Source organism: Lichtheimia ornata, assembly GCF_029851405.1.
Source record: "Lichtheimia ornata isolate CBS 291.66 chromosome Unknown scaffold00017, whole genome shotgun sequence".
Classification (NCBI taxonomy): Eukaryota; Fungi; Mucoromycota; class Mucoromycetes; order Mucorales; family Lichtheimiaceae; genus Lichtheimia; species Lichtheimia ornata.
In genome coordinates, this window is record NW_026695337.1 from 433,947 (window position 1) to 455,471 (window position 21,525).

At 43.8% G+C, this 21,525-nt stretch overlaps 12 protein-coding genes across 12 annotated transcripts; 7 read left to right on the forward strand and 5 right to left on the reverse strand.

Annotated features, from left to right (window-relative positions):
- Positions 1 to 53: 53 nt before the first annotated feature.
- On the reverse strand, positions 54 to 1,767 carry O0I10_004689 (uncharacterized protein; the record flags this gene model as incomplete). Its single annotated transcript, XM_058484743.1, has 2 exons — positions 54 to 995; positions 1,063 to 1,767. 2 exons carry the CDS (start codon positions 1,765 to 1,767, stop codon positions 54 to 56), a joined length of 1,647 nt encoding a protein of 548 aa, XP_058344620.1.
- A 961-nt stretch (positions 1,768 to 2,728) lies between these two features.
- On the forward strand, positions 2,729 to 3,814 carry O0I10_004690 (uncharacterized protein; the record flags this gene model as incomplete). The annotated part of the gene is made up of 4 exons (XM_058484744.1): positions 2,729 to 2,899; positions 2,967 to 3,227; positions 3,286 to 3,423; positions 3,482 to 3,814. 4 exons carry the CDS (start codon positions 2,729 to 2,731, stop codon positions 3,812 to 3,814), a joined length of 903 nt encoding a protein of 300 aa, XP_058344621.1.
- A 765-nt stretch (positions 3,815 to 4,579) lies between these two features.
- On the forward strand, positions 4,580 to 8,650 carry O0I10_004691 (uncharacterized protein; the record flags this gene model as incomplete). The annotated part of the gene is made up of 17 exons (XM_058484745.1): positions 4,580 to 4,685; positions 4,737 to 4,793; positions 4,892 to 4,974; positions 5,042 to 5,335; positions 5,393 to 5,614; positions 5,680 to 6,111; positions 6,175 to 6,281; positions 6,334 to 6,479; positions 6,545 to 6,707; positions 6,770 to 7,127; positions 7,185 to 7,313; positions 7,375 to 7,647; positions 7,715 to 7,878; positions 7,949 to 8,070; positions 8,130 to 8,236; positions 8,301 to 8,376; positions 8,445 to 8,650. 17 exons carry the CDS (start codon positions 4,580 to 4,582, stop codon positions 8,648 to 8,650), a joined length of 3,045 nt encoding a protein of 1,014 aa, XP_058344622.1.
- Positions 8,651 to 9,286: 636 nt separating this feature from the next.
- Positions 9,287 to 9,795, forward strand: O0I10_004692 (uncharacterized protein; the record flags this gene model as incomplete). The annotated part of the gene is made up of 2 exons (XM_058484746.1): positions 9,287 to 9,622; positions 9,682 to 9,795. The coding sequence occupies 2 exons, from the start codon at positions 9,287 to 9,289 to the stop codon at positions 9,793 to 9,795; spliced, it is 450 nt and encodes a 149-aa protein (XP_058344623.1).
- Positions 9,796 to 9,926: 131 nt separating this feature from the next.
- On the forward strand, positions 9,927 to 10,657 carry O0I10_004693 (uncharacterized protein; the record flags this gene model as incomplete). The annotated part of the gene is made up of 2 exons (XM_058484747.1): positions 9,927 to 10,112; positions 10,205 to 10,657. 2 exons carry the CDS (start codon positions 9,927 to 9,929, stop codon positions 10,655 to 10,657), a joined length of 639 nt encoding a protein of 212 aa, XP_058344624.1.
- A 292-nt stretch (positions 10,658 to 10,949) lies between these two features.
- On the forward strand, positions 10,950 to 12,614 carry O0I10_004694 (uroporphyrinogen-III C-methyltransferase; the record flags this gene model as incomplete). The annotated part of the gene is made up of 2 exons (XM_058484748.1): positions 10,950 to 11,988; positions 12,052 to 12,614. The coding sequence occupies 2 exons, from the start codon at positions 10,950 to 10,952 to the stop codon at positions 12,612 to 12,614; spliced, it is 1,602 nt and encodes a 533-aa protein (XP_058344625.1).
- Positions 12,615 to 13,665: 1,051 nt separating this feature from the next.
- O0I10_004695 (uncharacterized protein) lies at positions 13,666 to 14,931 on the reverse strand (the record flags this gene model as incomplete). Its single annotated transcript, XM_058484749.1, has 4 exons — positions 13,666 to 13,677; positions 13,744 to 14,056; positions 14,146 to 14,758; positions 14,820 to 14,931. 4 exons carry the CDS (start codon positions 14,929 to 14,931, stop codon positions 13,666 to 13,668), a joined length of 1,050 nt encoding a protein of 349 aa, XP_058344626.1.
- A 442-nt stretch (positions 14,932 to 15,373) lies between these two features.
- Positions 15,374 to 16,672, forward strand: O0I10_004696 (uncharacterized protein; the record flags this gene model as incomplete). The annotated part of the gene is made up of 1 exon (XM_058484750.1): positions 15,374 to 16,672. One exon carries the CDS (start codon positions 15,374 to 15,376, stop codon positions 16,670 to 16,672), a length of 1,299 nt encoding a protein of 432 aa, XP_058344627.1.
- Positions 16,673 to 16,733: 61 nt separating this feature from the next.
- On the reverse strand, positions 16,734 to 17,024 carry O0I10_004697 (uncharacterized protein; the record flags this gene model as incomplete). The annotated part of the gene is made up of 1 exon (XM_058484751.1): positions 16,734 to 17,024. The coding sequence occupies one exon, from the start codon at positions 17,022 to 17,024 to the stop codon at positions 16,734 to 16,736; it is 291 nt and encodes a 96-aa protein (XP_058344628.1).
- Positions 17,025 to 17,593: 569 nt separating this feature from the next.
- Positions 17,594 to 19,340, reverse strand: O0I10_004698 (uncharacterized protein; the record flags this gene model as incomplete). The annotated part of the gene is made up of 5 exons (XM_058484752.1): positions 17,594 to 17,778; positions 17,844 to 18,037; positions 18,092 to 18,540; positions 18,629 to 18,720; positions 18,818 to 19,340. 5 exons carry the CDS (start codon positions 19,338 to 19,340, stop codon positions 17,594 to 17,596), a joined length of 1,443 nt encoding a protein of 480 aa, XP_058344629.1.
- Positions 19,341 to 20,048: 708 nt separating this feature from the next.
- On the forward strand, positions 20,049 to 20,704 carry O0I10_004699 (40S ribosomal protein S18; the record flags this gene model as incomplete). The annotated part of the gene is made up of 3 exons (XM_058484753.1): positions 20,049 to 20,051; positions 20,166 to 20,332; positions 20,410 to 20,704. 3 exons carry the CDS (start codon positions 20,049 to 20,051, stop codon positions 20,702 to 20,704), a joined length of 465 nt encoding a protein of 154 aa, XP_058344630.1.
- Positions 20,705 to 20,794: 90 nt separating this feature from the next.
- On the reverse strand, positions 20,795 to 21,301 carry O0I10_004700 (uncharacterized protein; the record flags this gene model as incomplete). The annotated part of the gene is made up of 3 exons (XM_058484754.1): positions 20,795 to 20,992; positions 21,051 to 21,154; positions 21,205 to 21,301. The coding sequence occupies 3 exons, from the start codon at positions 21,299 to 21,301 to the stop codon at positions 20,795 to 20,797; spliced, it is 399 nt and encodes a 132-aa protein (XP_058344631.1).
- Between the last annotated feature and the right edge of the window lie 224 nt (positions 21,302 to 21,525).

The following is a 21,525-nucleotide window of genomic DNA, read 5'->3' on the forward strand; positions in this document are numbered from 1 at the left end:
GATACTAGATGATGTGTGCGATGTTGAATTCAAGATGATGATATGGAATTTGCTTAGTTCTTCTTGTGAGACTTGTAATAATTGATAAGACCATTGGTAGAGGCATCGTGAGAGGTGACTTGACCAGCTTGACCGAGTTCGGGAAGAATAGCCTTTGCGAGTTGTTTGCCAAGTTCAACACCCCATTGATCGAAGGAGTTGATATCCCAAATGATACCTTGAGTGAAGATCTTGTGTTCGTACATGGCAATCAATGCACCAAGAGTAGCGGGGTTGAGGATCTGGAACATGATCGAGTTTGTAGGCTTGTTACCCAAAAAGATACGATGGGGTACAATGTTTGCATCTGCATTTGGACCCATTTCAGCACGAACTTGTTCTTCAGTCTTTCCCACCATCAATGCTTCCGTTTGAGCGAAAAAGTTGGAAAGCAAAATGTCGTGATGGTTGCCAAGGGGATTGTGGGTTTCCACGGGAGCCAAAAAGTCGCAAGGGATCAATTTGGTGCCTTGATGGATGAGCTGATAGAAAGCGTGTTGACCATTGGTACCAGGCTCACCCCAGATGATGGGACCAGTCGAAGTTTCCACTCGTTCACCTGAGCGAGACACGTACTTTCCATTGGATTCCATATCACCTTGTTGGAAATAAGCAGGGAATCGATGCATGTATTGGTCGTATGGAAGAATGGCTTCACTCTCGGCACCAAAAAAGTTGTTATACCAAACACCAAGGACAGCAAGCAATACGGGGATGTTGTTCTCCAAAGGTGTATTCAAAAAGTGTTGATCCATCTCATGGGCACCACGCAATAATTCTTCAAAGTTGTCAAAGCCAATGTAGATAGCAATTGAAAGACCAATAGCGGACCAGAGCGAGTAACGACCACCAACCCAATCCCAAAACTTGAACATGTTCTTGGGGTCGATACCAAATGCACTCACGGCTTGGGTGTTGGTGGAGAGTGCCACAAAATGTTTGGCCACGTGTGCAACCTGAATTAGAAATGCACATGAGTAAAACAATCCCTTGTTGTTCACACACACACATACAAATACTTACATCCTTTGCTGATGAAAGGAACCAATCCTTAGCAGAGGTAGCATTGGTGATCGTCTCTTGCGTAGTGAATGTCTTGCTGGCCACAATGAACAAAGTAGTCTCGGGATTGGCATGCTTGATCACTTCAGCCAAGTGAGTACCATCAATGTTGGACACAAAATGCACACGAAGACCATCCTTGCTATATGGCTTGAGAGCTTCGGTAACCATAACAGGACCCAGGTCAGAGCCACCAATACCAATGTTGACGACATCAGTGATAGCTTTGCCGGTATAGCCTTTCCATGCACCTGAACGCACCGATTCAGAGAACTCCTTCATGTGTGCGAGCACTTCACGTACTTCAGGCATGACATCTTCACCATTGTCATAAATGGGCTTATCGCTCAAGTTACGCAAAGCGACATGCAATACAGCACGATCCTCGGTAAAGTTGATATGCTCACCACTGAACATCTTGTTACGCATCTCCTCAACCTTGGCTTCCTTGGCAAGTTCCAATAGCAACGAAAGAGTGGTATCATTGATACGGTTCTTGGAGAAATCAAGCATGATTGACGCGTTGTTGCCTGAAAACTGACGCGAATACTTTTCAAAGCGTTGGGGATCTTGGTTGAACATGTCCTTCATGACAAGGTGTTGACCTTCTTGGTCGTAATGTTGTTGCAACTTGCTCCATGCAGAGAGACGATTGGCGAGGACCATGGTGATGACTTGAGAGAGAGAGGGAAAAAAAGTGGTGTGTTGTATCAAAGAAAGAGGGAATAAATGGCTGAGGCCTAATCAACCCAACAGCCCTTTTGCAAGATGCCCAGTTTCCTTTTCCGATATGCGGGTAGGGGTTGTGATGTATGCTGCATGTCCCCACTTTTCACACCATCACCACCTATCGTTTCATCTTTGTCATTGCCATTGCTTTCAAATCACCTTTATGATAATAACAAATAAAGAGTATATCTACTTTTCATCCACAATACATACTTGATATCATGCAATCATATCCTAATTTCCGAGCCATCCCTTAGCTCGACCCGAAAAAGCCAGCAGTTTCCCAGCAAAAGGGAACATCGGAGATGAGCGTGTTTTGATGATAGCCCAACAAAACATCCTTTTCCCCGGTCCATTGCTTATCGATGCGACAATAAAATACGTCAACAATCAACAATCATTGATCCGCACGATGATACAAAGATCTTGTGCCCAATTCATTTATTATACACGTCCCATTGTCTCCCAACCCAGCCCATCACCATCATCATCACGTCATTAACATTAGCTTTCCCGGAAGGCGATCTGCATCGGATACACATTTATCCAATCCCAGTCATCCGAACCATCCATAGACTGTCATTTACACGTATGCATCGATTGAAGATAGTGATTTGGAGGTAAGGGTGATACAAAAGCATTTGTGGGACTTGCATTTTTTGGATCGAACCCGATAAATGCTATCTGAATTTGAGTAATGTGGATGTATTATATGAGATGCGAAATGTCCTCGTAAGAGTTGCATAATCGAGTCGGATTTTGCAGTAATACATCATGCGCAACGGCGAGTGTCTGAGACACCCTTGCATAAATGGGATCCCATGCAAGCGTATATAGCGAATGCAATCATATTGCGTTTACTATCGCTTCTTGCTTTATTATATACACACACCACATTATGGCTCCAAAGAAACGTACCAACGAGACAAAGGAAGATACAGCAAAGGAAGAACCACCCGCCAAAGTGCAAAAGGGTGAACATGACAAAGATGAAAAGGCTGTCAAGGATGAATCTGCAGGTGTCAAAGTACTAGAGAAAGGTCACATCTTCTTCTTGTATCGACCCAAGGTAAATCCAGAGGTGCATCTTCGTATACGTCGCTCATTCTCAACAACTTCTTTTTTGTTATGCGAAGGTTGATTCGGACGAAGTAGAAAGCGCATCAGATGTTCAAAAGGTCTATATGGTGTTGAAACCAAATTGGCATTCTTGTAAACCAAAGCGGCAGCCAACATTGATCGTCCTTGGAAGAAAAAAGTTGCCCGATCCAGAACATCATTCACGCTATTGGGGGTTTGTAGCTGAGGCTTCCAAAGATTTGACAGATGCATTCAAAGAACATTCCTATGAGACCAAAACGAGAGGAGAGCGTACTGTGCATCCTTCAAGGCCCATGGTAGGTTTGCATGAAATTCATGTTCTGGATTTGAATGTGTACTAACTTTTTGTATTAGGGTGAAGGTGTATATGAAATCGCCACCCATAATGGCCATTCGCACCTAGCATACATGTTAACATTGCCTGACAAGCCACATGAGGTTCAGGAAGCTTTCAACATTGAAGAGAAAGCGAGCATCATCATGGCTGTAAAGGTAAGATGACAAAATTACATGCCGCATGATGATGATTATCTCACCTTGTATTTGATAGAACCCTGAGAAATCATCGCCGCCTAGTGCTGGTCTCAGCTCAAAGCAAAAGGCTGATTTTCCTAAAGAGCTAATGGAAGCTTTTGCCGACCGACGCTTTATCCAAATGGAAACTACTGAATTTCTCAACTACAAGGATTGCGAGCTGATGTTGATTGGTGCAAGTAAAAACGTCGAAAAGGAGCTAGGCAAGGCGGGTAAAGAGCTTAAGGAAATGGAAAAGAAAGATGAAGAGCATATCGAACATGTTGGCGTAGACAAATCAGTATTTGATGAGCTTGAGATTGAAAAGAGCCAAAATCCAGGTTCACCGCTTCAAGGAGATTGGGCATAAGAAAACAATGACCCATTTTGATTGTGCGCCATGTTGCACAAAATGTCCTGCATGACAACAATCCCTCATCATTAATCACACTAGCATCAACTTGTAATGTAGTCATTTGAGAAAGTCCATCCAATAACACAAGCTTGTTTATTGATCTCTTAAGGTTCATGATATGGATGATTGGTGTAGTGGCAAGCTGCTGCTGACTACTGTGAACGTCACTTGTGCCATCCTATTAATGTCACTCCATCGCCTCATGCTTCAAAAGACCATAAGCTTCTACTCCATCTTTGAGAAAAATGGTTACCATGGAAACGTGCTGGATTTGTTTAATGAGGATTACCATGCCGACAGGATACGGTATTGCGCACAATTTGGGATTAGCCTTATAGCATTTTTCATAATTCATAAATTGTTGGTCCTCGATACTAATGTAAGACGATCTAAAGTGATTAGCGGGAAGCTGCCGAAAAGTATATAAGGTCATATTAGGTGTTGGTTTAACAACGTCATGCAGCAGCAGCAGTAACGAAAAGATCTTTAACACGCGACATTACTACTATGAGCCTCGTTGTACTTTTAGATGTTATCATGGTAGATAATGGGTTGGGTGCATCAATCAAGCACACATGATGATAGGGGAGAGTGATCACTTTTATGGTGGTTGTCTTTTATCAGTAACTGAGCCGGAGACGCGAGATTCGACAACAGATTTTTTTGGGTTCGCGAAGTTGCGCGTGGTCTTTCTTTTTCCCTACCCATTCGGAAGACACTATGGATCAAGCAGTCTATGAGACATTGCTCAACGTTGGCAATCCTGACGGTACCATTCGCTCGGCTGCCGAACAGCGATTGAAGGAATTTGCCTCTTCTTCCCCTGGTAATTTACAACAAGCTTTGTGGACGATTACAGTATTAACGCTTGTTGCAGAGTTCCCCGTTAGTCTCGCTCGTCTCACAGTGTCTCAGGACATTAGCATTCCTCAACGTCAAATATCCTTTTTTATTGCTTTCAATTCAGTGTGATTCTATTTCCAAAGAGCTTCTGATCAACCTTAACCCACTATTGTTGTCTTTACTTGGCAGCTGTTACTCTCAAGACGTATGTCACTACTCACTGGTCTTCTCGAAACGAGGAAACATTCCAAGGACCTGAGCCTTTGCCCGAGGTAGGTTTATAAGTCATATTTATACGTATATAGATCTTGGTCTTTTAACTTGTATCTATTGCATTAGTGCAAGAATGCTGTGCGTGAAATCATTGTGCAAGGCCTTGCTGATCCCGAGTCCAAGATTCGTGTGGTGAGCGCCTATGTTGTTTCCAAGATCGCCCATGATGATTTCCCCGAAGATTGGCCCAACCTCTTGGATATTATCTTGAGCTATCTCAAAGCAAACAGCGCTGATAGTGTCCATGGTGCTATGCGTGTGCTTCTCGAAATGGTCAAGCGTGATATCAGCATTCAACAACTTCCTCAAATTGGACCTGTTCTTGTGCCTGAGCTTTATCGAATTATGACTTCGGATAATGTAAGTGAATGGAATGCCATGGATGCAAAAAGAGACAAGGATTAACCTACTGCATAGTTATATTCTTTCCGTACACGTGGTCGTGCTGTCAGCATCTTCGATAGCTGCACTCAAATGCTTCAAACCATGCGGGATGATAATCCACAAGCCGTCGATCAGTTCATGGCACCCATCTTGCCCCAATGGATGCAAGCTTTTCATACCATTCTCTCTCATCATGTCCAAGGCGATGCCGAGAAAGCTACAGCTGAGTATGGTCTCAAGATGGAAGTACTCAAGGTAAAGAGATCATATGCGTGCCTATTTGAACGATAAAGTAGCTCATCGTTGTATTGTTCTCTTAGTGTATCGGTAACCTCAGCAAGGAATTCTCGTCCTTTATCCTCGAATCATTGCCTCAATTCCTCGAGCCTGTTTGGAACGATTTGTGCAGCTTGAAGGATCGCTATGTGACCGAGATGGTGCTTGAATCGGATGGTGTTGGTGAGAGTTTCCAGGATTCGGATGGTAGTGAAATCGGCTTCCAGGTCTTCCTTTACTCGATCTTTGATTTCATGTTGGCAACTTGCATGAAAAAGACTGTCAGGCATCTTTTTGTCAACAACCGTGCACCCACTCAGCTATTCGAGCAAATGTTGTACATCATCATCGTCTATTTGCAAATCACCCAAGAGCAGGAAGAGATCTGGTTGAACGACGTGAATCAGTACATTGCTGATGAGGACGATTACACTTACGCTTATTCAGCTCGCGTCGCATGTTGGGATTTGCTTGCTGTAAGGATCCATTCATATGAGGAAAAAGGTCGTTTGATATTAACCTTGTTGCTATGGTCATAGTCTTTGCAAGATGCTTTCCCCGATCCATTTGCTGCTGCACTCCAAACCGCCGTTCAACGCCATATCAATGAATCTAATGCTGCTCGTGCTGCAGGTGATAACAACTGGTATGTAGGATCAATGGAAAACATGAGAAATGGTATTCATATTGGGGATTAGGTGGAAGATCCAAGAAGCCTCTCTTTGCGCTGTGGGCCGTTCCGCTGATGACATTATTCTTGGCATGAAGGATGAAAAGCGCAATGTGCAATTTGATATCAAGAGCTTATTTGACCACGTGATCATGGATAGCATGAGAGCCAACGGTAAGGGAAAAGTCTAGTTTACTTGCGAAGCTAATATCTAATGGATGCGTGCTCATCTTGAATAGGTTTCCCCTTCCTTCAGGGTCGTGCATTTGTGATCGCATCCGAGCTTGTGGAAATTCTTCCTCCTGAATTGGCCAGCAATTATGTCCGTGTTGCAGTGGAAGCACTTCAAACCCCTGATGGCAGTATTCCTTTGAAGGTATCTGCACTTCGCGCTCTCAACAAGTAAGGATCTATATATGCGCATGGAGGTTTCTCAAATGGTGATTGACGTATGTTGGATATAGCTATTGCCGACAATTGGATGTTGAATATGCCGCTCCTTACCAAGTCAACATTATGGAATGCGTGTGCCAATTGTTACCAGATGCCACTGAAGAAACGCTGATGCTATTGTTACAGTCGTTGTGTGCTGTCATTAAGATCAAGCCCGAAGTCACCGCTCAATACGAACACATCTTGACTCCAGCTGTTCTCAACACATGGAAACGCTTCCCTACCGATTCAATCATTGCCAGCTACATCCTTGACGCTGTGGAAGGATTCGCCAAGAATGAACATTATGCACCAGCTCTTTACGGACGTTGTTTGCCCTTCCTTGACAGCGTGTTCAAGACCGTGTCTAATCAGCCTGTGGTGATGGCAGTAAGTGAATGCTTGGGACTTATGGATGTCTTGGATCTCAATCAAATGCGCTTTTAGTCTGCCGTGGATCTCTTGACAGCCATGATTCGATACGCCAAATCACCATTGCCCAACGAGTTCACTGAACAAATGTTCCCTATCGTTATGGAGCTTGGCTGGAATTCGACCGATGAGGATATCTTGCAGGTAATGTCTATTGTATTGCTTATCATCATTATGGGAAAGCATGCTTATTTGGATTGATTAGAGCGTTCAAGAGTGCTTGAAGCAGTATATTTCCAAGGATTGCGATCACATTATTCAATGGCACGATGCAAGTGGAAAATCAGGATTGGATTATGTTATTCACTTTGTGGCCAAGTTGCTTCAATCATCTACTCCTTCACAATCTCTCTTTGTCGGCGACTTGATCATTACATTGATTCAAAAGGCTGGCAACAATATCGCTGGTGTTCTCCCTGAGTTGCTCAATGCCGTTCTTGCTCGTTTGCAATCCACCGATTACCAGCCATTTGTACAGGTAAAGTGATGCTACAAGTTTATTTTCTCTTTGAATATTGTTACTTATCGAATGCAAATGAACGTAGTCTCTCGTCATGGTGTTTGCTCATTTGATCATTCAGCAACAAGATACTGTGTATCAATTCTTGTGCAACACAACTGTCAATGGCAAGGGCGGTCTCGAGATTTTGATGCAAATGTGGTGCGACTACTTTGATTCCTTCTCCGGCTACTATTCGCTCAAAGTCAGGTACGCATTAATGGTTTTTTTGGGACTAATACCGGTTTAGCTAACACACACACTCTGTCTCTTTGTTAAGTGCCATTGCCTTGTCCAAGGTGTATTTGATTACCGATCCTCGTTTACAAAGCTTGACCGTTCGTGGTGATATCATTGCTGATCCAAATGGTGGCATTGTGACACGTTCCAAGGCTAAGAACAGTAAGTAGTGCAAGCGTGCATTTCACCCATGCATGGTGATTAATCATTTGTGGATACAGGACCTGAACAATATACCGCTATTCCTCTTCACGCCAAGATCATTCGATTGTTAGTGGGCGATCTTGCCAATGCTAGTGCTACTGGTGCCGAATTCTTCAATGAAGAAGTAAGAGAGGATATATAGAACATGGGGTGTGAGTTGCATTCAATGTTGATAATTTTCATTGTAGGACAACGAAGGAGCCTACATATCTGACAGCGAGGATGGTGGCCAGCTCAGCAAAGCCGACTTTGAATTCCTTTCCGGTAAGCATCAGTTTTTCCCCCCCCCCATTGATATGGATGCATCCTACTTACACACAAAATGTCTATAGAGATGCTTGCTGGTACCGAAGACGATGATGAAGAGAACAATGAAGAACTCAAGAACGATCCAATCTACCAAACCGATATGCGTGCCTACTTGTTAGACTTCTTCCGCAATTGCTCTGCTCACAATGTCAATAACTTTATGGAGTTGTGCCAACACCACTTGCCAGAGGCAGAAAAGGAGATCCTGGAAACCGAGCTTAAGAAATAATAGTCATCTCCCGCCGTCCACAACACCAATCTATTTTAATTGCCTGTATTGCCCTTGATATATCCTCATATAAACAATCTCACTTGCTCCCATATGGATGCTTTTATAAAGATGTCCCTTATTCACATTATAGAACTTCTAGTGATATAATGTTGTATCTTTTCTTAGTAGTGCTATGCAAGGTTCCACAATGACAGCGATCTGAATGAAGCTTGTTCGAGATAGGTTACACAATACGACAAGATGCTAAATTTGAACATGTATTTTCTCTTTAAACTGTCACCAGAGGAGATGATGGAATATGGATGGATTGTAATAAAAAGGAGGGAGCATAACCACAAGGATCGACGTAGATGGTGAAGGGTTGTATATAATAGAGATGATGGAATATGGGCAAGAGAATAATGCGTATGTGTAATCACCACGTGAAGCACCGGATGCAGGATGGATGGGGATCGTTAGATGCAATGGGGGATGATGCTCCAGGAGAAACAGGCTATGTTGCCACCGTCACATGTGGAATAGGTCGTGGTGCATGGTAACTAGAATAGAAGCAGCACTTCTCTTTCCCGCTCTACTCTACACCTTCTCCTCCACCTCCACAACCACCACCACTTACCCTCTCTATATATTACTATGAATGGCTATTGGTCACCAAAGGCCATTGGTAGCCTCGTCTTCGTCAATGGGCTCGTTTTCATACAAGGCTGCTCTGTTTATGTGTGGCAATACTTGGCACTTGTCCTATGGCCCATCTCCCAACAAGCATACTACCAATTCATAAATCTCGTCATGTCCATCTGGGGTCTCACGCTCATGTTCCTTATCGACACCTTTTGCCCAGCAAGCTTTGTGCTCAATATCGACCCGAGTTGCAACACTGACACCGAACCAATGCTACAAAAGGATAAACAAGATAAAACGATCGGGTTATCGATGCCGAAAAGGGCTATTGTGATTGCCAATCATCAGGTAATGGGGGAGAAGGATATATGGAAGGGAGAAGGATGTTCATGCTTGGATGTCTCTAGATCTATGCCGATTGGATTTACATTTGGTGTCTCGCCTATTTTGCCAAGGCGCAAGGTTCGCTCAAGATCATTCTTAAGGATAGTCTCAAACGATTGCCGGTTTTCGGTTCGTAAGTGGTTAAGGAACAATGGAATTGGCTGTCATTGTGTATTAATATCATGTTCTTTGTTTCTGTAGGGTAAAAGATGGTTGTTGGTCTTTCACGCGACATGCAGCTGACATGTCCTTTTCTCCTTTTTAGGTCATGACGTTTTTTGAGTTCATTTTTCTCAAAAGGAAGCTGGCAGCAGACAAGGATACGATTGTGAACAACCTTACTCGATCAAGAGAAGCAAACAACCCCATGTGGCTCTTGTTGTTCCCTGAAGGCACAGTGATCTCCGAGAGTACAAGGAAACGATCAAGCGATTATGCCAAAAAGATGGATATGGTATGGAAGGGTGGGATGATGATGATGGTACATTGGTGGTGATGGTGATCCTTCGCACTCACACGCACAAAACATGGCCCACCCTTACACAGCAAGACAATCGTTTTACACTCCTGCCTCGTTCAACTGGTTTGAAATTATGCACGGAGACGTTGGGTGACAATCCTGAATGGTTATATGATTTGACTATTGGTTACGAAGGTGTCAAGGCCAATGAGAATCCCGAGGATGTCTACACGATCCCAAGCATCTTTAGTGCTTATCGATACCCCAAGCAAATCCATGTCCATATTCGGCGGTTCAAGATCAGTGATCTTCCCAAGGAGGATGATGCGTTTGCACAGTGGATGTTCGATCGTTATGTGGAGAAGGATCAATTGATGGCGCACTTTTATGAGCATGGTAAATTTCCTGGAGAATGCGATGCTGAGCTACCAATTGTCATGAAGGAGCCGACTCCAAGCTTTTTATTACTATGGCTCTCCTTTGTACCTTGTATTCCATTGATCAAACTCGCTTTGGGTGCCATCAAATCTGTTTTATAATAAAGTTTTCAGATAATGCATAATCAAGTAAGTGGGATTTACTATCTTGTTTGTTTTGTGATAAGGATAAGGAATGAATATCACATTTGAATGATATGGCTATATTCTATCGAGCGGGGTTCTTATCTCAGTGGGGGGTGATGATAATGCAAGAGTAGGAACAGCATTGCGTCTTCAACAGCCAATCATATCTACGCCCGAGCACGTCTATCAATCTCATCCATTATAAAAGTTTGTTGTCAGCCTGTCTCAAGTCATTCACTCTTTTATTCCCTTTTCATCAAATCGCATCATGTATCCTGCACCGAGAGTCCCTCATCCTCAAGGTGGTGCCTCGCTTATGGTCGCCTTCCAATGCAAAACAAAACGTGCCCTTGTAGTGGGTAACAATGCCATTGCCGCCAGTCGGGTGCTTACTTTGCTCGAAGCCGATGCTGCTGTTTCGCTTGTTGGCGTTCAAGATACCATGTGCACAGAACTTCTTTATCGTATCGAGCATCAACAAGTCTCCTGGTTGGGTGAACATTGCCATGACGACCTCATTGATCAACACGATCTGGTGTTCGTATGCATGTCCGATCGTAACGCTGCCGAGACTATTGCCAAGGCTTGTCGTTCTCTACGTGTACCTGTCAACGTAACTGATAACAACGACCTGTGTGATTTCTTCATGACTTCGACGTATCGGGATCAATCTCTCCAAGTGGCAGTATCGACCAATGGGCAAGCATCCAAGCTCTCCAATAGGATCCGCCGTCATATCACATCTTCTTTACCACCCAATCTTGGTGATGCTGTGCGACGTGTGGGATTGTTACGACAAAAAGTACGTGAATCGGATCCAAGTGCAGCAGCCAGCAGTCGTCGGATGAAATGGTTGGCTCAAATTTGTGAATATTGGAGCATGGATCGATTAGCACAGCTATCGGATCGTGATATGGAGGATTTATTGGAGGCGTATCATCAAGATGAAGGGTATGAGAGTCTTGGCACTGCTGGTAGAATTGCATCATTAGGCGCACCACCAACACCAGCCAACATCACCACCACCACAACATCAACAGCAACACGTACTGGAACCATCACATTGGTAGGAGCTGGTCCTGGTGATCCCGATTTGTTGACAATGGCAGCCCACAAAGCTATCCAAAATGCCGATCTCGTACTTGCAGACAAGATTGTTCCAGCCGAAGTGATTGCTTTGGTCAAGTGTGATCTTAAGATCGCTCGCAAATTTCCTGGCAACGCCGATGCAGCACAACAAGAATTCAACGCTATGGCACTTGAAGCATTGAAACAAGGCAAAAATGTGGTACGACTCAAACAAGGAGGTATGTTGGTATAAAAGAGGGAAGGAAAAACAAGGATACAACGACTAATGTGGCTCATTGTAGATCCATTTTTATTTGGACGTGGTGGTGAAGAGGCATTATTCTTCCGCAAACATGGCTACACAACCGACATCATTCCCGGGATTTCATCCTCTGTGGCTGCACCACTGCTAACTGGCATCCCTCTTACTCACCGCTCGGTTGCATCTCAATTTTTGGTGACCACTGGTACAGGCGCAAGAAATTCACCAGCACCCTTACCTACCTTTGATCCACATCGCACCGATGTCTTTCTTATGGCGATCCATCGATTGAATGCTTTGACAGAAAGTTTAATCGCCACACAAAAATACCCATCGGATGTTCCTTGTGCTATTGTTGAACGAGCAAGTTGCCCTGATCAACGCGTCATTTGGGGAAAGCTTAAGGATATTGCTCAAGTCTTGGATAGCGTAGGTGGAAGTCGACCCCCTGGATTGCTGATTGTGGGACATGCCATCAATGTCTTGAAGCATGAAAACCATGGAGATGAAGGTGTGGCCAATACATTGCTCACAGCGAGTGGATCTTGCATGCAGGATGCTGGAAATCTTTTGCAACTTCATGACCCAGAAAATGTATGCTAAGGAATACATGCACAAAAAGTATACCCTGGTGGATGACGACATGCAACGTGTGGAATGTTCCAGTTTTTCGGTTCAAGCAGCGCTGCTTGAAGATCGCTTGTCGGTACCTATCTCGTCTGTTCAACCAATTTAATCCATAGCTTGTCATATAATTAGATAGCATTGTGTATATAATCATTGTATTCAACATTACATAATTTATCCTGCCTTCATTGTTGTTGTTATTTCTAGTTTGATTGTTTGGTCAGTGCGCAATCAACCACGTGTCGATAGCCGTGTAACCTGGAGATGATTGAATACATGCTTGGCTGGGTTAGTAGATCTCTTGAATGTCTCCCAAAGGGTTATTTGTGTTGTTGTTAAGAGGTGGAATGATAATGATCTATCACGCTTTCTCCTATAGTCATTCCCCGCATCACAATAATTGGCTCATCAACGATCAGTCATGTTCTGGGCTTGCTTTAAGATATCCCATAATGCTTTCTTTTTTAAGGTTTAGCTTATTCCCCTCTTATGGTAACTATCATGATCCATTTCATTCACGAATATATATAACTAGAGGTTGATTGTTATAAGCATGCATCCGAGTGCATTGTGAATGAGCTCAATCCCCACATTGACATTTGCACGAGAGCCGATATGGGTCTGTCACATCAATTTAGAGCATCAATTGGCGGCGTGTAACATGGTAGAATAAGCTTGGGACCTGAACCACGTTTCCCGCATTGACCAGGGTCATGTTTCTAGTCAGCTTTCCTTCATCCAGGGGTCCTTTGGGATTACATAAAGGCTACCACCATATGATTTAATGTGATGGTTGATTTATCAATAGGGCGTTCATGAATAAAAGATGCAAGGAAGGATGTTGGGAGAATGATTCTAATACAATCACGTGAAACCGTCAAAGAAAGAGGGTGCAAAGTGTATCAAAAAGAGAGATTTGTAATACAAAACCGGAGAAAGGGACGGCGTGTAAATATGCAATAGATGACAATAATAGATATGTGTGCTTCTTCACCAGGAAAAAGGTAATGTTGGGTGAATGGGGTATCTAAGCCCAGACCTATGTATGATGTTTGTGTCATGAGAGATTCGATGCATGCATATTATTACTACTATCCCACTTTACCTTGAGATGACTATCCCAGCTGCCTGAACAAAAGGCCATGCCGTCTTTTGCGACACCAATGCAAGAGACTCTATTATCGTGACCAGAGAGGGTACCAACTTGTTCACCCTTTAGGCTATCCCAAACTCTTACGCTGTAATCGTCGTAGCCTGCAAAAAGTAGTCTGCCTGAGATGGAAAAATCAACGGAGGTGACAGTGTGCAAAAGATCTTCATTTGCAAAGCAATTAAGCTCGCTATCAGCTCTAAGATCGAATAAGCGACAGCTGGCGTCGTCTGAGGCTGTTGCAAATGCGAGTCCATCGGGAAAAAATCTATATCCACCACCATCATGATCATTAGCTAAACTCCCGAAAGATCCAAAGCAGTGTATGGAAGAGGATTTGAATGGGGGAAAACTTACTGCAAAGAGTTGATGTCCGATTCGTGACCCACAAATGTTTGTGTACACTGCCCTGAACGAATGTCCCAGACCTTGGCCTGTGTGTCGCAAGAACCAGAGACAAAGATGTTGGGGTTCTGGGATGAAAGAGACACGCTCATAACGTCGCTTTGATGATCCTCAAAAGATGTTAATCGAACACCTGCATCCACGTCCCATAAAATACAAGTATGATCTCCTCCAGAGCTCACGATTTTGGTATCATCCAGAAATCGGCAGCATGTAAGATAACCTTGATGCCCCATTAGTTCACGTGCAGGGCGACTAGGTCCTTGTCGTGTGCTAATGTTGTATACTGAACAAAGGTTGTCAAGGCCACCACAGGCAACGAAGCGGCCGGATGGTGAATAGGCACATGTCATCACCCAAGAAGAGCGAAGTGGGATGGCATACAACTTGTTGGTTGTGTATGCATTCCACACCATAAGTCTGCCGTCTTGGGATGCTGAAACAAGGTGTTGTGCGTCGTCAGCCCAATGCATCGCATAAATCTTTTGAAGATGGCCGCGTAGTTGTCGTCGTACTTTCATCACAAGTCGAGGAATCGGTGGGATATCTTTTGCCATTTCTTTCACTGTAATGAGGTTGTATAAGTCAATCAGGTCAAAGGAGAATGATAACGTGATGATCATTACGTGTTGTATCGGCAAGGGCATCTCGACGTTGTTTAATGCGGTCCTTAAGTAATTCAGCTTCTCGCCTTGCTGCTGCAATGCGTTCGGCAAGATCATCGTGATCGTCTGACATGTGGTATTTGTGGAAGAAGTACAAGTAAAAGAAAAAGAAAGGAAGCGCGAACAAAGAGGTAAAGGATAAAAAATAGTCAACGGATATCATCCCCGAAATTAATAGCATGCATGGCTGCATCCATGTCGTACAGCTATTCAAAGACAATCGGCAGCAGTAGTAGTAATGGATGATGCATCAAGACAGCCAATGGAGATAGTATTAAATTGAGGCTTTTATTACTCGATTGTGGATGTTGTATAGAGGTTGTGTAAATTGTTGTGCTAAGTGACATGTTTGTATTTGACTGCTGCTGTTGCTGCTTCAGATGCCACTTTGGCGGATCATCATTATTTAGTTTGCTGCGTGTCATGTTGGACAAGCTTACTGGCGGTTTTTCCTTTTCCTTACTTTCCCCGCCCTGAATCCAAATAAGGCATTTTGCCATCCTTTCACTTTGCCAATGCCTCTCTATCGCCGTGTCGTCAGCTTCCAGGTCCTTCAACGCGATCTCCATTCAAACTCTGCAACCGTTCAATGTGCTAATGGCACTTCACTCACCTTGCAAACGGGTGGTCCCTACACGGTCGACGATGCTCATCATATCTATGTTAGCGACATTTGGGTCATGGCTGGGCAGAGCAACATGCGTGGGTTTGGTTTTATGCATGACCTTGTCACTCAGCAACCACTTTTACACGACCCCATTCCCAGCGTTCACCTCTTCCAATCGAATGAAACATGGGCCGTTGCAGCTGATCCAACCCATCGATTGAGTCAATCGCCTCGTTCAGTGCACCATCGTCTTCCTGATCCAACAGTGCGCGATCCAAGTCTTGTGGATATACGAGGAGCTTCCTTGGGATTACCATTTGCAGCAAGATATCAGCAAGAGAATGATCAGGTACCAGTGGGACTCGTTGCAAGTGCACATGGTGGTACATCCATGGATCAATGGCTTGAAAATGGCGAGGATAGTCTTTATGGGGCTATGATGGCACGTATCGAGAAAGTAGGTGGTGCTGTGGCAGGGATCTTATGGTTTCAAGGTGAAACTGAAGGCATGGCAGGAGGTGATGTGATATACAGTTATGCCGACAAGACACGCCAATTGTTCGATAGGATGCGGGCCGACATTGCACCCGAGGTTCCCATTGCTTGTATACAACTTGGTCGATTGATCAGCACCAGTGTCCCTGACAACAGCTGGTCCCATATCCGATTTCAACAACAGCATCTCTTTGATACTTATCCACATTGCCAAGCTGTGGCTGCCATGGATACCGACAATGACGACTTTGTTCATCTCGGTGCAAGAGGTCTTGCCACAGTGGGTCGTCGACTTGCCATCGCTGCTACACATGTTCGACGTGGTGACAATACAACTTCTTCAAGTCCACGAATAGAGAAAGCTGTGGTACAACGCGTTCAGATCAAGAATGGAGTATCTATGCAATTCATCAAAGTATCATTTCAACATCCTGAAACCATTCATTGGCGTTCGCTATCCGAGGTGCATGGATTTAGTGTGCGTGACATCCAAGATGACAACAAGGAATATGCAGTGATTGTCAAGGCTTTAATCAATGAACAAGATGAGAGTGTGCATCTTTTTTTGAATCGTGATGCGGATGCCGTGCTTTCAAACAACAAGGATCGCTTATGCTTGTGCTATGGCTGGGGAAAGACACCAATTTGCAATCTCACCACGACCACCGATATGGCGCCTTTGGCGACAAAAATACCCTTATTGACTCCTTAAATCTATCATCCGATTTACCACTTTTTATTATCCTCCTCTTTCAATAAACCATAATTATGTATTAAAGGAAACAACGTATAGCACCAACAGGGCTACCATCAAGAGCAACATCCTTGCCTCGTATAAAGGGTGGGGTTTGACATTGCAGGTCATGATAAACTTCAATAGATGATCCCATTGTGCTGATACGCGTGGGTGGGTTGTCTTGAAACGTCATTTCTGAACATGTATTCGCTGGAAGATCCTCCTGGTTTTCGAATCCGTTGTAGTGATACGTGACCGTAACCGATTGAGCATATGCCAACAATGCCATGAGCGACATAATCAATGTAAGCATCATTTTTGAAAACATGGACGTATAAAGAAAGAGAAAAGAAGAATGAATGAGAAAGAAAAGGATGCCCGTAGTAAACAAAGAAACCATTATTATTCTTACCCCTTTGTTCACAATGCACAGACTGATCGAGACCGCCCAATGTTAACGAGCCAAAATGTTGCTCACTTTCCAAGGCTGCTGGGAGATTGCATATAGCAGGGCTATCGCATTACATGCTCTTCTAGTTATACCTTTTGACCCGTTATGATGAATCACCAATAAACTCAACCACATGTGCCAAAATGTCCAATGTAACTTTTTTGCCTTGTAGCTGAAAGCTTGCATCCTCACATAGTGGTGGTTTATCCTAGCAGTACATAACGCTTTAATGCATACTGCCAATTATTTATAGACGTATGTATTTTGTTTCACCTATCACTTCTTTCCTTGAATAGAGCTGCGATCACCGTCAAATTATGCACGGGCGTATGTAACATGCTGATCATTCATATGCAGCACGTATCTTTCATAGCCAATCCACAAGTTGACTCTGCGTACGTTGCATGAATACTTCATTTACAGTGACAAAGATCATCGACTTTTTTTTATAATACCGCATCTAATATAGCAAAGTACATGATTGGCATACTAATAAGAACTAAGGTAAATGCACCAAACATCAAAGGCCATGAGCCCACCACTTTTTGATCAGCTGGGGATTTGAAAAGTTCACCACACAGCAGCTCGGGTAAGAAAATACGCACATACGCTGCTCCAGGCAGCAAGAACCCTAAAGTGCAAGAAGAGGTTAAGGGGGTTTCAATACACGTTAGCATTGTTGTATGTATACGCTACCTATTGCAGTGGTGGAAACACCGCCAATGATGGCAAATACGGTACCAAGCTCGGTCAAGGTAGCTCCTAGACACAGCACAACGCAAAACATTGAGAGCGTTACGATACAATGTTGCCTTGTTGTTGGAAGTCGTCCCTCGGTATTGTGGCCAAGCATCTTTTGCAATGATTCACGACAAGGGTGAAGAGCCAGCCTAATGATAAACATTGTCAGCAGCATGACTACATCAATACCAGGTATTACTTACGGTATCGTCAATGCGATGAAAACTGCAAGGGTTAATCGAACCAAGTTGATGATGCTATCATTGGCAGGAAAATTTAAAAGAACGTTGGCATTGATGGCGGTATCGCCTCCAGCAAAACAAAAATAGCCAAAGATTGCAAATGTCATATTGAGCATAAAACCGATGCTTATGGATAATACATCAGCCTTAAGAAACTGTGAAGGGCGTTGATCTCGTTGGCTTAAAAAGACACCAAAGACGTTTTGCGAACAACCATACGACAAGCCCATAATAGCCAAGCCTTTGAACACTTGATCAAGGGATGGGTTGAGCCATACAATGTCAAATGGTGTATAGTATGCAGGCAATCGGATAGCGACACCAATAATAACCAAAGGCAAGAGCAACACACCAATCGTGGACCATTTTGCAAGCGGTGCGACCGAGCGTGGTAAACAAAGAGGCAAACTCTACACCAAGATGTTTAGAAAACCACATGCACAATGATATTTGTTGTCATCCCCGCTACTACTACCCATCTTGAAAAAAACAACTCACAAATAGTAAGCCGAAACAAACAACGGCTATATGTCGATCCGCGAACCATGGAAGCCAACCTCCTAATAGCTGTGGAAGCATATCACCAAGCACTGTATAGGTTATCTTTTTATGGTCAATCAATATGCCTCCTCGTTCGGTTGATAAGATGATGTTTATACTTGCATATGTAATATGACACAGCTGTACCAGCGGTATGAAAAACGAGCATCAAGTTGATGGCTTGGCCACCATGGCGACCGAGTAGACTTACGCGACAAAGATCAGCGAGCGTGTATTGACCGGAGCGCACACCCGAAAGGACTAGTAGATGCATTGCCATGCATGTCAACCCAGCAATGGTGATGGACATTGCTATACCAGCCCAAAAACCACAAAGGTACAGGGCAAGTGGCAAACCAATGATACCAGATCCCATCATGGCATTTACCAAATTCATGGATGAGCTGAGAATTGAACAAGTGCCATAGCCAGGCCGATCAGCTTGCAAAGCACCCATATTGGCTTGTGGAGAAGAAGGATTGGCAGATTCAAGCTCATCATTGTTGGCGAGAGTACCATAATCTTTATGATTGGGTGATGTTATAGCCCCACCACCACCACCAGTTAAGACCGTGGAATCATCATGTGAGCTGGTTGTTGTGAAAAAGCTGCTGCTACGACTAGGTGATGATGATGGCGATGGCAATGATCCTTCTGTTGTTGCCACCATAATGGGATAATACAAATACAGTAGACAAGAAGAGATGGAGAGAGAGAAAAAAAGAGCACAGAATAAAGAAGACAGCAAGTCGTGTTTTATGATTCGAGACTTTCTATCGATGCAAGATCATTGCAGATTTAATGCACGTGGTTGTTGATGATCTGGAGTACGTGAAACAAACATTTGGTTGTTGTTTGTCTATGTCCACAATCTCGGTGCTTCTCTACTAAAACATACACACACGCGCACACACACGGCTAATGTTTACTCATTGCATATGGTTGTACTTGTACCTTTCCATATTTTTATTCAGTTTATTCTTGATCCAACCAACTATACAAGCTATGGCACCGTGTAAAGTATTAAAGGTTTGTGGGGAAATGGATACACTGCTGCTGCTGCTGCTGCTGCTGCTGTATGCATAACAATGCCCGAAATGTGCCACCAGCCAACCAAAAGCAATCTCATTCTATGTAAGCAGTCAAAAGGTTTACCTATCGCAAACGATTATGATGGTGTACTTACCAGACAAATGCACTACTATTCATTTGTTGCCATAGATACGAGCCATTAGGTGTGTTGCATGGCGACAAGGTTGTCAAGAGCCAATGGTTGAGCAATTGGTTGTTTGAGACGTGATTTCGAATACCGCCAGTGTCGGCTGCCTCCAAAAGCATCGATGAGCGACAACCTATACACTCCCCTTCCCGATCCAAGATGGTAAGTGTTATCAAAGGATGAAAGAAAGAGAATGATTGAAATGGATGAAGGGAATGAAGGATGGATGAATGAGTGGATGGATGAATGGATGAATATTAATCGCATGATGGATAGTCGCTTGTTGTTCCCGAGAGGAATCAGTTCCAGCACATTCTGCGTTTGCTCAACACCAACGTTGACGGCAAGAACAAGATTACCATTGCCTTGACCTCCGTCAAGGGTGTCGGTCGTCGTTTCGCCAACATTGCCTGCAAGAAGGCTGATGTCGATCTCAACAAGAGGTACACATTTCTACCGCTCCTTTTCCAATGCAACATGCCACTGACCACAGACACACGCACTCTTTTGTATCATTCAGAGCCGGCGAATTGAGCAACGAAGAGTTGGAGCGCATCGTTACTATTCTTCAGAACCCCGCCCAATACAAGATCCCCAACTGGTTCCTTAACAGACAAAAGGATGTTGTTGACGGCAAGTACAGCCAAGCTATCTCCAACGGTCTTGACACCAAGCTCCGTGAGGATCTTGAGCGTCTCAAGAAGATCCGTGCTCACCGTGGTCTTCGTCACTACTGGGGTGTCCGTGTCCGTGGTCAACACACCAAGACTACTGGTCGCCGTGGTCGCACCGTTGGTGTCTCCAAGAAGAAATAAGGTAAGAAAGGATCAATAGGATCATCAAAGAGAGAGAAAAAGGAGAGTATCCTTTACTAATTACGTGAATGATCACTTTTATTATTTAGCTTAATCTCTTTCTCTTGCAGTGTGGTTTTTTGCCAATAAATCATCAGCAGAATGTGTTTTATCGTCAAATGTTTCGTCGTTCAACAACAATTCCATATCTTTGTGCTTTTGTCGTCGACGTTTATGAGCGAGGATTGCAAATACTAGTCCACCAACAAGACTAAGGAATGCCACAACACCAAAAACGACGCCAATGATCTATTCAATTCGTATTATGAGGTGATGTGCGGATCAATCTTGATCGTCATTATATTACCAATGAAGTATTGCGTGTTGGATTGGATATGTCAGGTGATAGAGTGGATATCGCTGTTGGCGTGGTTGTCATGGTAGGGATGGATATGCTGCTGCTAGTGACACCTGTGTGGATTATTGAGCATGGGATGTGTAATGGGTAAACAATGGCGTACCTGGCAATAATGTTGGTGGTATGGAGAATGACGAGTGGGATGATTGTTTAGAGGATGACATGATGGAAGAATGCGATGAATGCGTAGGTGATGCCATGATTGAATACGGCAATGTAGCCGATGGTGTTATGACGCTAATCAAGAAGCCCGACGATAAAGGAAGTCCATATACCATTTCTAATGCAAAGCATACAAGAAACAAGATATGTATTAACATGATCATTTGTAAGGAGAAAGAAATATCTACATGAAATGAGGTGGAGGAAGATCTACAATCTATATAGCAAACGAGGCTGAGATGCAAGGGAAGGGTAGCGCGCG